Source organism: Artemia sp. Qi Xiang Cuo, chromosome 13 (genome assembly GCF_049724085.1).
Source record: "Artemia sp. Qi Xiang Cuo chromosome 13, ASM4972408v1, whole genome shotgun sequence".
NCBI classification, from domain to species: domain Eukaryota; kingdom Metazoa; phylum Arthropoda; class Branchiopoda; order Anostraca; family Artemiidae; genus Artemia; species Artemia sp. Qi Xiang Cuo.
Genome location: NC_142806.1, coordinates 66,637,946 through 66,653,686, shown reverse-complemented (window position 1 = coordinate 66,653,686; position 15,741 = coordinate 66,637,946). Strand labels below are relative to the sequence as shown.

Below are 15,741 nucleotides of genomic sequence, written 5' to 3'. Positions count from 1 at the left end.
CAATTTTAATTGAGGAAGAAACTTTGACTAAACAAAGTTTCTATTTAATGAAGGATCGGGTTATTTTTGCTTCAATCAAGAGGAGTTAGTAAAATAAATGCGAAAATTGTCGATCGCCTTCCAGGAGAATACAACTTGTATAAGTTATTATTCTGTAAAAGATAAATAAAAAGGAGGAATTAAATTTACTCCAGAATTCCTCAATTCAATTTACACAGCAGATTTACCACCATATGACTTAAAAATAAAGAAAAATACGATAGTTATGCTTTTGCATAATTTAGATATTTCAGAAGGGATGTGTAACGGGACCCATCTTATTCTTACTGAATTATGTAACAACATAATTAAGGTTAATATAATTATTTGGGAAAAATCAGGAAAAGAAGTTCACATATCCAGAGTTATAGTGGACTCTAGTAAAGGTCAACTTGGATTTGCTGTTCAACAACATCAATTTCAAATTCGACCCGAATCTGCCATGACTATTTATAAGTCGCAAGGGCAAATTTTGAATTTATTGGCGCCGACCTTAGTACTCCAGTTTTGTAATCATGGAATGTTATACGTTGCATTTTCTTGTGTGAAAAGACAACGTAGCCTAAAGGTTCTGCTACCACCTGAAAATGAACTAAGAACATATAACAAAGTGTGGAAAAAAGACCTGACAACTACCAACACTATGTCTTATTGTTACTATTTCTTTTTTGATCACTAATACTAACCCAAATGTTGTTAAAATAAAAACAAAGGTTTGGCTATATGTATTTCATAATGACGAAAGACGAGCCGAGGTAAAACGAACCAAACAAATTGAAAATGGTAGCGATGATTATTACACTTTTGATTTTGACATGGATAAGGTCCTCAATGTCTTTCATAGTTTTGAAAATCAAAAACCTTAACTAGATAAATCGTTGAAAGAAAAAGAAGTTTTTGTCCCTTCATCTGAACAATTAAAAGAAATAGAGGTTCGGCAATATGTCTTTCACAATGACAAAACACGATTCAAAGCAAAAGTTAAAGGTCCAATAAAAATAAAAATTATTTCACAAAGGCACCACTTCTAATGTAAGGTCCATTTGGACGTCAAGACATCAAGAAAAGACTCAAATTGTCTGCGTTTAGAATACAAGAGACAGTGAGAATCTATATATGGAAGCTTGCCGCTTGCCGAGTGCCAGGACCTGGTACTATATATATATATATATATATATATATATATATAGTATAGTAACCAAGTTGACTAATACTAATCCTAACTTTGTTAAAAAACAAAGGTTTGGCTATTTATTTCATAATGACGAAAGACCAGCCGAGGTAAAACGAACCAAACAAATTGAAAATGGTAGCGATGATTATTATGCTTTTGACATAGATAAGGTCATCAATGTCTATCATAGTTTTGAAAATCAAAAACCTGGACTAGATAAATCGTTGAAAAAAAAGAAATTTGTGTCCCTTCACCTGAACAATTAAAAGAAATAAATATATATATATATATATATATATATATATATATATATATATATATATATATATATATATATATATATATATATATATATATATATATATATATATATATATATATATATATATATATATATATATATATATATATATATATATATATATATATATATATATATATATATATATATATATATATATATATATATATATATATATATATATATATCTCTGAGGCCAACCTGACTCTTGTACATGATAATGGTAATAAGCTTACCTAAGCTATGGATGTCAGGTATTGTGTTATCTTGGAACGATAATCTTGGATGTCAATACCTGACATCCATAGCTTAGGTAAGCTTATTACCATTATCATATATATATATATATATATATATATATATATATATATATATATATATATATATATATATATATATATATATATATATATATATATATATATATATATATATATATATATATATATATATATATATATATATATATATACATATTTATTTCTTTTAATTGTTCATGTGAAGGGACACAAATTTCTTTTTTTTTTCAACGATTTATCTAGTCCAGGTTTTTGATTTTCAAAACTATGATAGACATTGATGACCTTATCTATGTCAAAAGCATAATAATCATCGCTACCATTTTCAATTTGTTTGGTTCGTTTTACCTCGGCTGGTCTTTCGTCATTATGAAATAAATAGCCAAACCTTTGTTTTTTAACAAAGTTAGGATTAGTATTAGTGATCAAAAAAGCAATAGTAACAATAAGACGTATTGTTGGTAGTTGTCAGGGCTTCCTTCCACACTTCGTAATATGTTCTTAGTTCATTTTTAGGTGGTAGCAGAATTTTTAGACTACGTTGTCTTTTCACACGAGAAAATGCAACGTATAACATTCAATTATTAAAAAACTGGAGTACTAAGGTCGGTGCCAACAAATTCAAAGTTGGCCCTTGAGACTTATAAATAGTTATGGCAGATATGGGTCGAATTCGAAATTGATGTTGTTGAACAGCACATCCAAGTTGACCTTTACTAGAGTCCACTATAACTCTGATTATGTGAACTTCTTTTCCTGATTTTTCCCCATTAATTATATTCGCCTTAATTATGTCGTTACATAATTCAGTACCAATAAGATGGGTCCCGTTACACATCCCTTCTGAAATATCTAAATTATGCAAAAGCATAACTATCTTATTTTTCTTTATTTTTAAGTCATATGGTGGTAAATCTGCTGTGTAAATTGAATTGAGGAATTCTGGAGTAAATTTAACTCCACCTTTTTCTTTATCTTTTACAGAATAATAACTTATGTGAGTTGTATTCTCCTGGAAGGTGATCGGCAATTTTCGCATTTATTTTACTAACTTCCTTCTTGATTGAAGCTAAATTAAGTCGATCGTTCATTAAATAGAAACTTTGTTTAGACAACGTTTCTTCCTCAATTAAAATTGCCAATTAAATTACTCCCTCAAATAAAATTGCCACTGGAAATTATATCTTCCGGTAATTCAATTTCATTAAGTTTATTTTTAGGAAGATTTCCACTTCCCAGTTCGAGGATGTACTTTGCAAATGCTTCCTGTTCAGGACCGACCCGCATAATTTTCTCAACGGAAACATGTTGAAATTCTTCCAAAGGTGTCTTTTTTTTATTGATAAATCGAATGTCTCACGGGGGTTGCTTCGGGATTGAACTGCTGTAAAAACTGTCAGAAAACACCTCCAGCAACTAAAACTTTCCCACCAAATGGTAGGTTTGGATTTACAATTCACCAAAACAACTGATCCATATTTTGTAAGCCATACTTGGGAAGCATGGGTAAATAGTCAAGTAGGAAAACATCTACTGGAGCTAATTTTAAACCTCTGCTTGAACCAGGTCTTATACAGGAAACAGAATCTGAGCAAAGTGGAACTTTCAAGCCAAAGGTCCTGTCTGTTAATAGTCCAAATGGCAATAAGGTTGCTTCAGTTGCTGTATAAGCCATACATTGTACTTTGTAATTTTTTCCACACAGAATATAATACAAGGTCTTATAAACAAATGTTTTATCGGTACCACCTGGTCTGTCTAAAAAAAAACATTTTTTCGAATAAAATTAGGATCATTGACAGCTGGTAAAATATTTTCAACAATTTCAAGCTGTTTTCCTTGCAAAAGCCAATACATACTATCTCCAGTAAAAGCTGAAACACTAGAATTTGGAAATTCCAAGCTTTGGTTATTTTTATAGGTCTCAATGTTGTCCTTACCGTATCTTTCCACCCAAAAACTAATATTTCGACCTTCTATTGCTGTTGTATATAACTTGAATGCAATAATACGATAAGCACGCGTTACTGCAAGATCTTTGGATAAATTATTTCGTCTTGCATGCAAAATTAAATTCTCTGCCAACTAATTTTTGAATATGTCCTAAAGAGCTTTTGGATCTGCAGGATTACCAAAAACAAAAATCTGCGTGAAGAGTATTCTTATTACAAAAAAACATTTTGGACAGTGCCGATTCTTTTAGGGCGTCGAACCACTGTTTGTCTCGAATCCAATGCCATGATTCCGGCATGCTTTTTTGTATGTGGTATATACAACGTTATTAACTGTTTTAAGATCTTCAAAACTTGTTGCATTCTACACATGATACAAAAGTACTCGTAAATAGAAGTACTTGGGAAAAGCTGCAAAATTTACGCTCTGAATTCGTCCACTGACACGTAATCGACGGATTCTTTGTTTCCATGTACTGGTTCCCATGTACTGGTATCGATAATCCATTTATAGTGTTCAGGCATTTCCCAATTATGGAGAAATTCCTTCTTTTTCATTTGTTTTAACAGCTTGTTGTGTCAAAAATTCGCTTCCAACATTTAGCCTTGTTGTCGAATATCTATCAAATATTCTTGGGTTTGGCTGATATTTTGCATTGGATAACGTCCTGGAAATAAAAATTTAAACATTGAACGACATGGCTCTTTTTTTGGATATCGTAACTAAAGTAGTCGCCAGCATGCTTCAGTTGGTGGAATGAAGCGGCCTTCTACATAGGTTTCTTCTTCATTGTAAACCATGCACCGTTTATTTTTGACTATCTGTATTGAAGCACAATCATGTCCCTTGTAGATGTATTTATATAGATACTTTGCCGGATCTATATTTTCTACATATTCGCATTTATGCAACAGTGGTACTTTTTAAGCATATGAAGACTATATGTGGCGACATGATGATTATCACGAGTAATTTGGTGATTATTAGAATATTTTCGATATACAGCACGGTCATGTGAAAATTTTTCTATATTCTTTTCGTATAATTTTTGATCATAACGACGTCGATACTTTGGTTTTTCAGCATCCGCGAGAGATGTGACTGAATTGTACTGCTTAGGAAAAATCAAAACGGCACTGGAATTTTCCTTTTTTATTAATCATACAACTCGCATTTGGATTTAAATTCTCAAAGGGATTATAAATCATCCACTTTAACACTAATTCTCTTGGTAATGGATCGTTGGATTTGGGAAGTTCAGCTGTGAAATAAGATAATCAATTTCAACTGGATTATGGATTCAATCCTGAGGATAAATGATCAATAGAAAATTTATATATGGTATTCCACGTTTTTGAAATTCAATCGTATAAAAATATGCTGCCAACTCTTCAAACATCTGATACTTATCAATATCATTGGTTATATAGTCAAATTTCAGTTTAGCAATTTGAGTAATGGGATCAAGACGATCTTGAGGGGACTGTTCCATAATAATCAAGTTTAATACTTATCCACTTTAACACTAATTCTCTTGATAATGGATCGTTGGATTTGGGAAGTTCAGCTGTGAAATAAGATCATCAATTTTAACTGGATTATGGATTCGATCTTGAGGACTCATGATCAATAGGAAATTTATATATGGTATTCCATGTTTTTGAAATTCTATCGTATAAACATATGCTGCCAACTCTTCAAACATTTGATACTTATCAATATCATTAATTATATCGTCAAATTTCAGTTTAGCAATTCGAGTAATGAGATCAAGACGATCTTGAGGGGACTGTTCTATAATAGAGCTATCTTCAGGTTTAATACTTATCTTCCAACCTCATGCCTCTTTGCTCTTCATTTTCATTTTTCCTACGCTTAATTCTTATTTTCATTTATCTTCTAACCGCGCGTGTCGCTGCTCTTCTTTTTCATTTTTGATACGCTCTAATTCTCGATCAGTGTTTCCACTTCTCCCGATTTTTCGGGAGATCTGCCGAATCTCTAATCAATCTCCCGACAAAAAAAGAAGACACGGAATCTCCCGAAAATCTCCAGAAAACTTAATCCCCGGAACATTTTACTTTGTGGTCATTTTTTTTTACCTGTCCGTTGCCTGGTTGTATCTTAAGGATTTTTCCTAACGTCCCAGGCAATTGAGGCACTGCGATTTGAATTTATTGACATAAATATGAACATTCCCTATTATCCATTCCACAGTGTTTGCATTGGTTTTCTGTTTTTGATCATTTAAATACCTTCAAGGTTTGTAATTAACTAATTATTTCCAATTCATAAACTAATCACAGGTGTTGGTTTGCACCAATAAAATGGGAACTAGCACTATGTGGGTCCAGCTGATTCATTAGGTTCAAAACGATCCAGAGTTACTACAAATTTAAAGAAATATGACAAAAATAAGACTTTGTTTGCAGTTGCTCTGTAGAACTGAAAGGGTTTGCTTCAAACGATCCAACACATGAAACAGAGACGAAAATTGCAGCATTTTGAAAACAATTTACGATTTCTTCTGATTGACAAGTTAGTCCCATTCCTGAAAAATTTGCCGAAAAAGAATGTTACTGATAAAAAAGACTGGGTAAGCAAAAAGTGACGAATATAGTCCGCCAGCGCCTGTCCGTGTATTATAAAACATAAAATTGTGAAGAAAGGATGAAAACGAGTACAAAAAGTCGAAAAGTGCCATTGACAAAGAATGGCGGGAACATTCTGATAGTGCCAATGATGATAAAACAGTGACTCTGACAGCCGTGGATTACTGGAAATCGGCTTTGAGGGCGAGGTACCACCGTGGAAACCAAAGTTAGCAAAGTTTGTACAATATTTGTTTTCCTTGTCATTTTTGAACGTAGCTTCAGAAAGACTGTTCAGCTTACTCAAGAAGTAAAGACAGACAGAAGGAATCATTCGTTCCTCCCACCCCCCACTGCCTCCCACAATTAACAAACAAAAAATTGCCCTCTTTAGTAACCGTTTTACTTTCCCGAAGTTGCTTGTTACGAACGCCGAAAGCCTGAATTTCGACAAATTGATCGAGCTAGAGGCCCTCTGTCAAGTACACAAAATTGATGTAATTGCCGTAACTGAGGTCCAAGCACAGAACCCTGATTTATTGAAAATTAATAACTAATCCCAATTCATAAAACTTCGTCCCCATGATCACCCCCTAGGTAAAAAGGGAGGTGGAATACTATTATTTGTAAATAATTATCTCTTTCCTAAATCAATGCATACTCCCAACCTTTCAGATTACGATGAAATCATTTGTGTAATTGTAAGACCCAAAGTGTTACCACGCCCCTTTAATTTGATTGTGTTTTCCTGCTTCTATTATTCCCCAAATCAAAATGCTGCACAAAGACAGCGATTCTACCAACAACTGCACAGTAGTGCCGACTTCGTCCTATGCAAATTCCCGAACGCCGGTATTTTCTTAGTAGATGATGCTAATGATCTAAAGTTAAATCCCCTTTGTAGTTCCCTAAACTTAAAACAAATAGTAAAAATACCAGCAACAAAAAGGAAATTCTACCCTTGATTTGATTTGCACCAATATGAAGGCATTCTATGCCCCTCCTGTCCCCTTGCCCCCGTTAGGAGGAAGTTACCATTTTTGTTTATTAATAAAGCCTCTCAACAGCTTTAACCATACTTTTTCTGTTACTGAGTTCTCTTATCGCCCAATTTCCAATGATGGCCTTTACACATTTGGATCTTGGATTACCAATGAAAACTGGCTGGCCCTCAAAGGAAAAAATGACATTAATTTTAAAGTCTCCGAATTCCAAAATCTGATTAAAACAAAATACATAAATTCCTTCCCTGTGAAAAAAGTAAAAACATGTTCTAATGACAAACCATACATTACTAGCCAATTGAAAAAACTAATTAGAATTAAATTGAATCTACTAAAGAGTGGTAAAACATCGGAAGCGAACTCACTGAGTAAACATACAAAAAAGAAATACGTAAATCTGCTTCTTCATATTACAAATGCAAAGTCCAGGATTTATTTTCTACAAAGCCAAAACAATGGTATAATAGAATAAAGGAAATTTGTGGGAAAACAAATAATAATATAGATTTCCATTTCCAAGAAAACCCTTCAGTTACAGCCAATGATTTGAAAAGGTTTCTTTCTTCCATAGTTCAGAACCTCCCTCCCCTTTCTTTTGACGCTCTTTATGATTTGTGCTCTCTCAATTTTCCCGTTATTTCGCCCTCAGATGTGGAGGCAAAAATTAAGAACATTAAAAAGTGTAGTACATGTCCATTAGACATTCCGATTGTACTAATTAAAGCCTTTGCCGACAATCTCTCAGAGCCTCTATCCTTACTTTTTAATGAAATTACGTCTACTGGTAAATTTTCAAATTGTTGGAAATTAGGTTTTATTACTCCCGTAAAAAAGAAAGGTAATAATCAAGATTTTAATGGTGTCCGTCCCATTACTCTTACTCTAGTTTTTTCGAAGTTATATGAAAGCTTTTTATCTGAGTGGTTGAAAGTAAAAATAATCCCAAATGTTGACCAAAGACAATTCGGAAACCTATGCTCTACATCTACAACCCACTATCTTGTTTACCTTATGCACAATATGCAACACACTCGAAAAACCCAATACCTGGCTCAATGTTATCGCTGTTGACATGCAAAAAGCTTTTGATTTAATCAACCACATTACACTATTAGAAAAGCTATCTAATGACTTTCAAGTTGACCCTTATTTAATTAAAATAATTGCGTCATTCCTCTCTAACAGAACGCAAGTCGTGAAATACCTGAATGTATATTCTGATCCCCTCCCAATTTATAATGGTGTGCCCCAAGGAACCCTCTTAGGTCCAATTTTATTTCTCACAATGATAAACAACCTTGGTGTTTATTTCCCGGATAGATGGAAATTCGTTGATGATCTAACTGTCTTAGAGACATGTTCCAAAAATTCCAAAAGCAACCCAATGTACATCTTGGAATCGATATCAGCTGAAGCTCTTACTGATGATATGAAAGTCAACCCTTTAAAGTCAACTGTTCTTACTATTAATTTCCTTAAAACTCCTCCTTCTTTCTCCTGTCCAATCCCCCCTGAACTGTCCGTTATCACTATGAAATTACTGGGCGTTACCATCTCAAGCGACTTAAAATGGGATTGTCATATTAATGACATCTTAAAACGTGCAAATGCCGCATTTTCCCTCCTTAAACTCTTTAAAAAAATTAAATGCCATAAATCGCACTGTTTAAGGATTTTCCTGTCATTTGTACGCCCAACCCTTGAGTACGCCTGTCCTGTTTGGCATCCTGGCATTTCCATTGAATTTTCGGACAGAATAGAAGCAGTACAAAAAAAGGTGCCTAAGAATTATCTTCAATGAGGGTAAAGTACCTTATATTTCCTTTCTTAGGAGAGCTAACCTTGTCTCCCTTATGGAAAGGAGAGCAAAAATTACCTTGCGTTTTGCTAACAACGCCCTTCATAACTTTCAAACCACTCCCAATTTCTTTGGTCAATAATCACTCCTTCGATCCCATTTCCCACGTTGAGTGTCAACAAAATCCTCAATTTCAACCCATTAAGAGAGTGCACGGACAGATACAGAAGTAATTTTATCCCGCATAAAGCTCACATTTCCACACACTGACTCTCCGCAGTCTCCCCCACCCCTCACTCACTCTTTACCTCATAGTTATCAATTTTAATGCGTATTTTGCAAATTTGGAGGTTTTATATTTATGTTTGTTAGTCACCAACTAACTTATGTTTTTGTTTTAATTCTACTTTATCCCCTTGTTAATTTTACATTTTTTTTTTGGGGGGGGGGAATTTTTGCTGACTTGACATTGGCTTTCTAATTTTATGAGTTTACTCTGTACTTTGTTTTTGTTTTTAACATTTTTAATATTTGACATTGATCGTTTTATAATTTTCTGTTGTTGTTTGATTGTTTGTTTTTGTTGTTCTTTTTTCGCTGTATTTGACGCTAAAGTGCGAATTCGGCCCTTTTGGGCTTGTGATAGCCATTTTTCAGCAATAAGTCTTATCTTATCTTATCTTATCATTTGGTAACAGTAACTTTGGCTTCCATAATTCAGACGAAACTTGAAATGAAACGAGACGGAGTTACAGCAGACACACTGACGGTTGACCAGCCCCTCAGAAAGAGGCTAAAAGGAGTAGTAGCATATGCCAGCACAGTTGGGTTACTGCATGATCAGAGGAGGCTGCTCACATAAAAAACCATGCAATAGACACAGATTATGAATGTAATGTGGCATATGTATCTGAAAGTTTTGCTATTTTTTATACTTTTTTCAGTTATATCAAAACTATTGAGCTACGACTTTGCGTTTTCTTTTTATCATTTGTGAATACCTCTGGGGATGGTGGTAAAAAAAATATCCACTTAACTCAGACTCAATGGTCAAAGGCCTGGTGTCCGTAATTCGTCCAGATTTTTTGTCTCAGCCCAGAATTAAGTGGACTGTCGTGTGGAATCTGAAAGGGCCAGAAAAAGTAAGGGTCGATGAAGAAAAATGTCCTAGTTAAACAGCTTTAGAGTCTGAATGAAATATAACTGCACTTAGTTTCAAACTTAAATACATTTCAAGCTTCTAGCTACTTCCTTTTGTCATGTTTGACAAAGTTGATTGACGAATTTTCTTTCCGGATTTGCAGCTGGCTCCAGTAAATCTGCACTCCAAACATATACAATGTGGTACTTTATACTCAAATCACTCGCACACCTCCAAAAACTCAGTATAAAATACAAAGAACTGAAAATTCTACCAAATTCTGGAGATTCATCTTCTGATTTTCTCCCGAATCCTGAGAGCCATCTCCCGATTTTCTCCCGAAAATTGTCAAGATTCTACAGATTGTTTGAAAACATAAGTGGAAACACTGTTCTCGATTTCCTATATTTGTAAAAAAAAATACTGACGGCTTGAAATTTTTCTCAAATAACAGGAATTGTATTTTCACAACTAAAGCCAGAGAAAAAGAAACTGATAACTGAAAATAAAGCTGAAATTTTTTTTTTGTTAAAATTTCAATAGGTAAAAAGACCTGTCATGTAAGGCAAAATTCAGGATCTTCTAGAGGGAGAAGTAGAGGTAGGTACTTTAAAATACCTTCCCAGGACATACTTTGGTAAACTTTTACCAAATCATATTATTGACTTATGAAAAAAGTAAACATACCACTCAATGCCTTTTTTTATACTCTTTCCAAATATACTAATCATTTTTGTCAGAAATGTTGGGGGTAAATTTTTATTCCTGATGTAAATAAGAGGTAAGATTAAACTCCCCCCCCTCACCCCCTAATGTGCAAAACTATACCCTGAATTGGTATTATAGGGGTGGGGGCTAAAATTCATATCTGACAAAAATGATTATTTTATTTGTAAAGCGCATAAAAAAAGGCATTGAGTGGCATATTCACTTTTTTTCTAAGTCAATAATATGATTTGGTAAAAATTTCCCCATACTTTAGCCTGTAGACCCATCCCTGAAAGTTTCATTTTTCTAACATAACCCCATTTCAAGACAGCCAAAAGTAGCGAAAGTGGAATTTTACTGTTTTTTCTTCCTCAGTTTTTAGTACCACTTGAATTAAAGGTCTCTGCTGTTCTAAGCATAAATTTTAGGCTACTAATGTTGCAGAGAGTCTAAGTGAAAAGAAAGGTAAATAAGTTTGTGACATTTGGGATTTGATATCTATTGAAATTGTATTTCAGGCCTTTATAAGTCAATAATTAGTATTACACTATTGTTATAGATGTTATAACAAGGCTTTGTCCTGTTTGTATTTCCCCAACAAGCCATGATGGCAAAATAGAAGTTTTCGTAGAGATCACCCAGTTAAAAATACTGATTTTTTTTTCTTTTTATTAATGGATATATAGGAAACTAATTGATTTTAACTTAACCCATGTAAATCCATTATCATTGGTAAATATATGTAAGTTTAGAAAAGAGTAAGGGGTAATGTTGAAAATTATATTGTTGAATCTGACTTTTCTGACAATTCTAACAGCATCTTTCTTTTGTTTTGCATTGCATTTATAATAGTGTTATAATGGGTAAAATTGGGTATTTTATGTATTTTACCATAATTCTACAAACCCCCATAAAATTTGTATTTTATGTAATTTTGGTTTTACCTATTTTACTTGTATTTTACCAATATCTTACATATTTTATCATGCCTTGCAATTTTCAGAGTACAAAACTGCAAAGAGGATGGCAGAAAACAGAATGAATATGATTTTGTTTTGTGTATTACTGTGTTTCACAGTTTAAAAGGCTGTCTGTCTGACTTAAGTCTCTTGTTGTCAGAATGATACAGTGTATTATAGTAGCCTACAGATAGTTATAATTTTAAAATGGTTAAATGTTAGCAAACATAAATTTACATAAGTTCTGTGAATTGTTAAAGACAGAAAGGGCTATAAGCAGGATTGACATATGATAAACAAGAAAAACAATTATAAGATTAAATAGCTGAGAAAAAGATCAGCCAGCAGACAAAAAATAATTGAAAATGATAGCAGGCAGATATTTTGTCAGGGACCTCTGCCCAGCTGTCTTCAGTGCTCAAAAAAAGAATGAAAATTAACCTTTTGATATAGCTCTAACTGAGCAGAAGAAAGACTGAATCAAACAAACCAAAAAACCAAGCCAGAATAAATGAAAAACTATTCACCAATTAGATTGGGCAAGAATTCTGTGCTAAGTGAATTACCTTGTCTACTGACCTAATTTTCATTAAAAGTGTGGTCATATGATCTTAATTTAAACTGGAGAAAAATGTTATTTGAAACCTTTAATTTTAAGTTATTGTAAAATGGGCCTATAGGAATTTCTCTATCTAAACCAAGTTTTCTATTTATGGATTTTTTTTTTAAATTTAAATTGTCTTCCTGAAAGAATGTGGGAAGCCATTTGCTTCAAATATTAAAATTGTCTCATCAAAAAGAACTGCATGATATGGATTTTCAACAGTGTGAAGGACCAAAGTAGAATCATTATCCTCATTTTTATTTTAGATTTCACATCTTAGAGAAATCTTGTATTCATGCTGTCTTTTCCCAAGGAGCTGGCATTTACCTGCACAAAACATTCCCCCCTTCCCCATGAAAAATCCCCCCCTATTTTCCCCTTATATAATTACAGATTTTCATTAGAAGGGAAATTCAACTCTCTACTCTGCTATTCAAGTCAGGTGCAATTGTATTGCATTACTGATAATAAAAACTCATAAAGGTTAAATGTATTAATATTTATTGGTTTTTTTCCAGGGGCATGTCATGTGACAGGGGTGGTTAAATAAGCTTTGGAGGGGACTCAGTCAATTTGAAATCAAAAGTTAGTGCCATTTTCTAAGATTTAGCCTGCTTTAACCAATTGTTACCAAATGAGTTGTTAATAACTACAGTGTCTAAAAGAAATTTTTATTCTAGTTTAATAGCTCCTATGTTTCAACAGTTGTTTTGAAAGAATCTTCAAATAAAAACAGAATCAGCTCTAAGGGAGAGTGGAGGTAGAAATTGGTATATAATCCTCAGGGCCATATCCCAGATTAAAATCGGGTATTTTGTGTATTTTACCATAATTCTACAAACCCCCATAAAATTTGTGTTTTACATAATTTTTGTTTTACCTATTTTACTGGTATCTTGCATATTTTATGATGCCTTGCAATTTTCAGAGCACAAAACTGCAGAGGCTGGTAGAAAACAGACTGAATATGATTTTGTTTTGTGTATTACTGTGTTTCCCAGTTTAAAAGGCTGAGCAGAAGAGAGACTAAATCAAACAAACCAAAAAACCAAGCCAGAATAAATGAAAAACTATTCACCAATTAGATTGGGCAAGAATTCTGTGCTAAGTGATTTACCTTGTCTACTGACCTAATTTTCATTAAAAGTGTGGTCATATGATCTTAATTTAAACTGGAGAAAAGTGTTATCTGAAACCTTTAATTTTAAGTTATTGTAAAATGGGCCTATAGGAATTTCTCTATCTAAACCAAGTTCTCTATTTATGGATTTTTTTTTAATTTAAATTGTCTTCCTGAAAGAATGTGGGAAGCCATTTGCTTCAAATATTAAAATTGTCTCATCAAAAAGAACTGCATGATATGGATTTTCAACAGTGTGAAGGACCAAAGTAGAATCAATATCCTCATTTTTATTTTAGATTTCACATCTTAGAGAAATCTTGTATTCATGCTGTCTTTTCCCAAGGAGCTGGCATTTACCTGCACAATCCCCCCTTCCCCATGAAAAATCCCCCCTAATTTCCCCTTATATAATTACAGATTTTCATTAGAAGGGAAATTCAAATCTCTACTCTGCTATTCAAGTCAGGTGCAATTGTATTGCATTACTGATAATAAAAACTCATAAAGGTTAAATGTATTAATATTTATTGATTTTTTTTCTAGGGGCATTTCATGTGACAGGGGTGGTTAAATAAGCTTTGGAGGGGACTCAGTCAATTTGAAATCAAAAGTTAATGCCATTTTCTAAGATTTAGCCTGCTTTAACAAATTGTTACCAAATGAGTTGTTAATAACTACAGTGTCTAAAAGAAATTTTTATTCTAGTTTAACAGCTCCTATGTTACAACAGTTGTTTTGAAAGAATCTTCAAATAAAAACAGAATAAGCTCTAAGGGAGAGTGGAGGTAGAAATTGGTATATAATCCTCAGGGCCATATCCCAGATTAAAATTGGGTATTTTGTGTATTTTACCATAATTCTACAAACCCCCATAAAATTTGTGTTTTACATAATTTTTGTTTTACCTATTTTACTGGTATCTTACATATTTTATAATGCCTTGCAATTTTCAGAGCACAAAACTGCAGAGGCTGGTAGAAAACAGATTGAATATGCTTTTGTTTTGTGTATTACTGTGTTTCCCAGTTTAAAAGGTTGTCTGTCTGACTTAAGTCTCTTGTTATCAGAATGATACAGTGTATTATAGTAGCCTACAGGTAACAAAAAGGGCTTTAAGCAGGATTGACATATGATAAACAAGAAAAAGAAAATTATAAGATTAAATAGCTGTGAAAAATGTCAGCCAGGAGACAAAAAAGAATTGAAAATGATAGGAGGCAGATATTTTGTGAGGGCCCAGCCATCTTCAGTGCTCAAAAAAAGATAGAAAATTAGTTTTTCTGAAATAGCTCTAACTGAGCAGAAGAGAGACTGAATCAAACAAACCAAGCCAGAATAAATGAAAGACTATTGACTGATTAGATTGGGCAAGAATTCTCTGCTTAGTGACTTACCTTGTCTACTGACCTAATTTTCATTAAAATTGTGGTCAGATGATCTTAATATGTGTTTCAGTAGTTGTTTTGAAAAAATCTTCAACTAAAAACAGTATCAGCTCTAAGGGAGAGTGGAGGTAGAAATTGTTATATAATTCTCAGGGCCATATGCAACACTCCTTTTTTGGGAGGGGGGGTTGGAAAAAGCACAGTCACATGAATCAGAATCTAAGCCTGAAGGAGAGGAGCTAGATTTGCAAGCAAATCCTGTTGAAGACTGTGAAAATGACTGAATGTTCTGCTATTATTATTGACTGCTTAGTTAATCAAAGTCATTAAATTGTTGCAAACCTCTTTTTATGTGTTTAGTAATTTTATATATAAATGAAAATTGCACATGTATGAAATGAGAAATGTGGCTGAATACATCTATTTAATATATGCAAGGCTGTTAGGGTAACATTTCTAAGGTTTAAATGTAGAAAAAAATTACTAATGCGATTTTATTCATGAATAATAGTAAATTTTTTTTATTTTTTTTTTACAAAATAGATGTCCAAAATCAGGAACTGTCCAATTGCTGAGGTATTACTCTAGGCACAAGATTACTAAAGGGATAAACTAGATAGTTAATTAAACTGATGAATCTAAATGACTTTTTCAGCCCAGGA

At 33.1% G+C, this 15,741-nt stretch overlaps 2 protein-coding genes across 2 annotated transcripts in view; both read left to right on the top strand.

Annotated features, from left to right (window-relative positions):
• The first annotated feature begins 298 nt into the window (after window positions 1-298).
• Window positions 299-718, top strand: LOC148945571 (uncharacterized). The gene has a single exon (XM_089099085.1). It carries the CDS (start codon window positions 299-301, stop codon window positions 716-718), a length of 420 nt encoding a protein of 139 aa, XP_088955211.1.
• A 10,013-nt stretch (window positions 719-10,731) lies between these two features.
• The window catches only part of LOC148945568 (uncharacterized), a 99,056-nt gene continuing 94,046 nt past the window's right edge, over window positions 10,732-15,741 (top strand). Inside the window, exon 1 of the mRNA XM_089099084.1 lies at window positions 10,732-10,900. The gene's annotated coding sequence lies outside the window, so the exon portion shown is untranslated. The remainder of the gene's footprint in view (window positions 10,901-15,741) is intronic.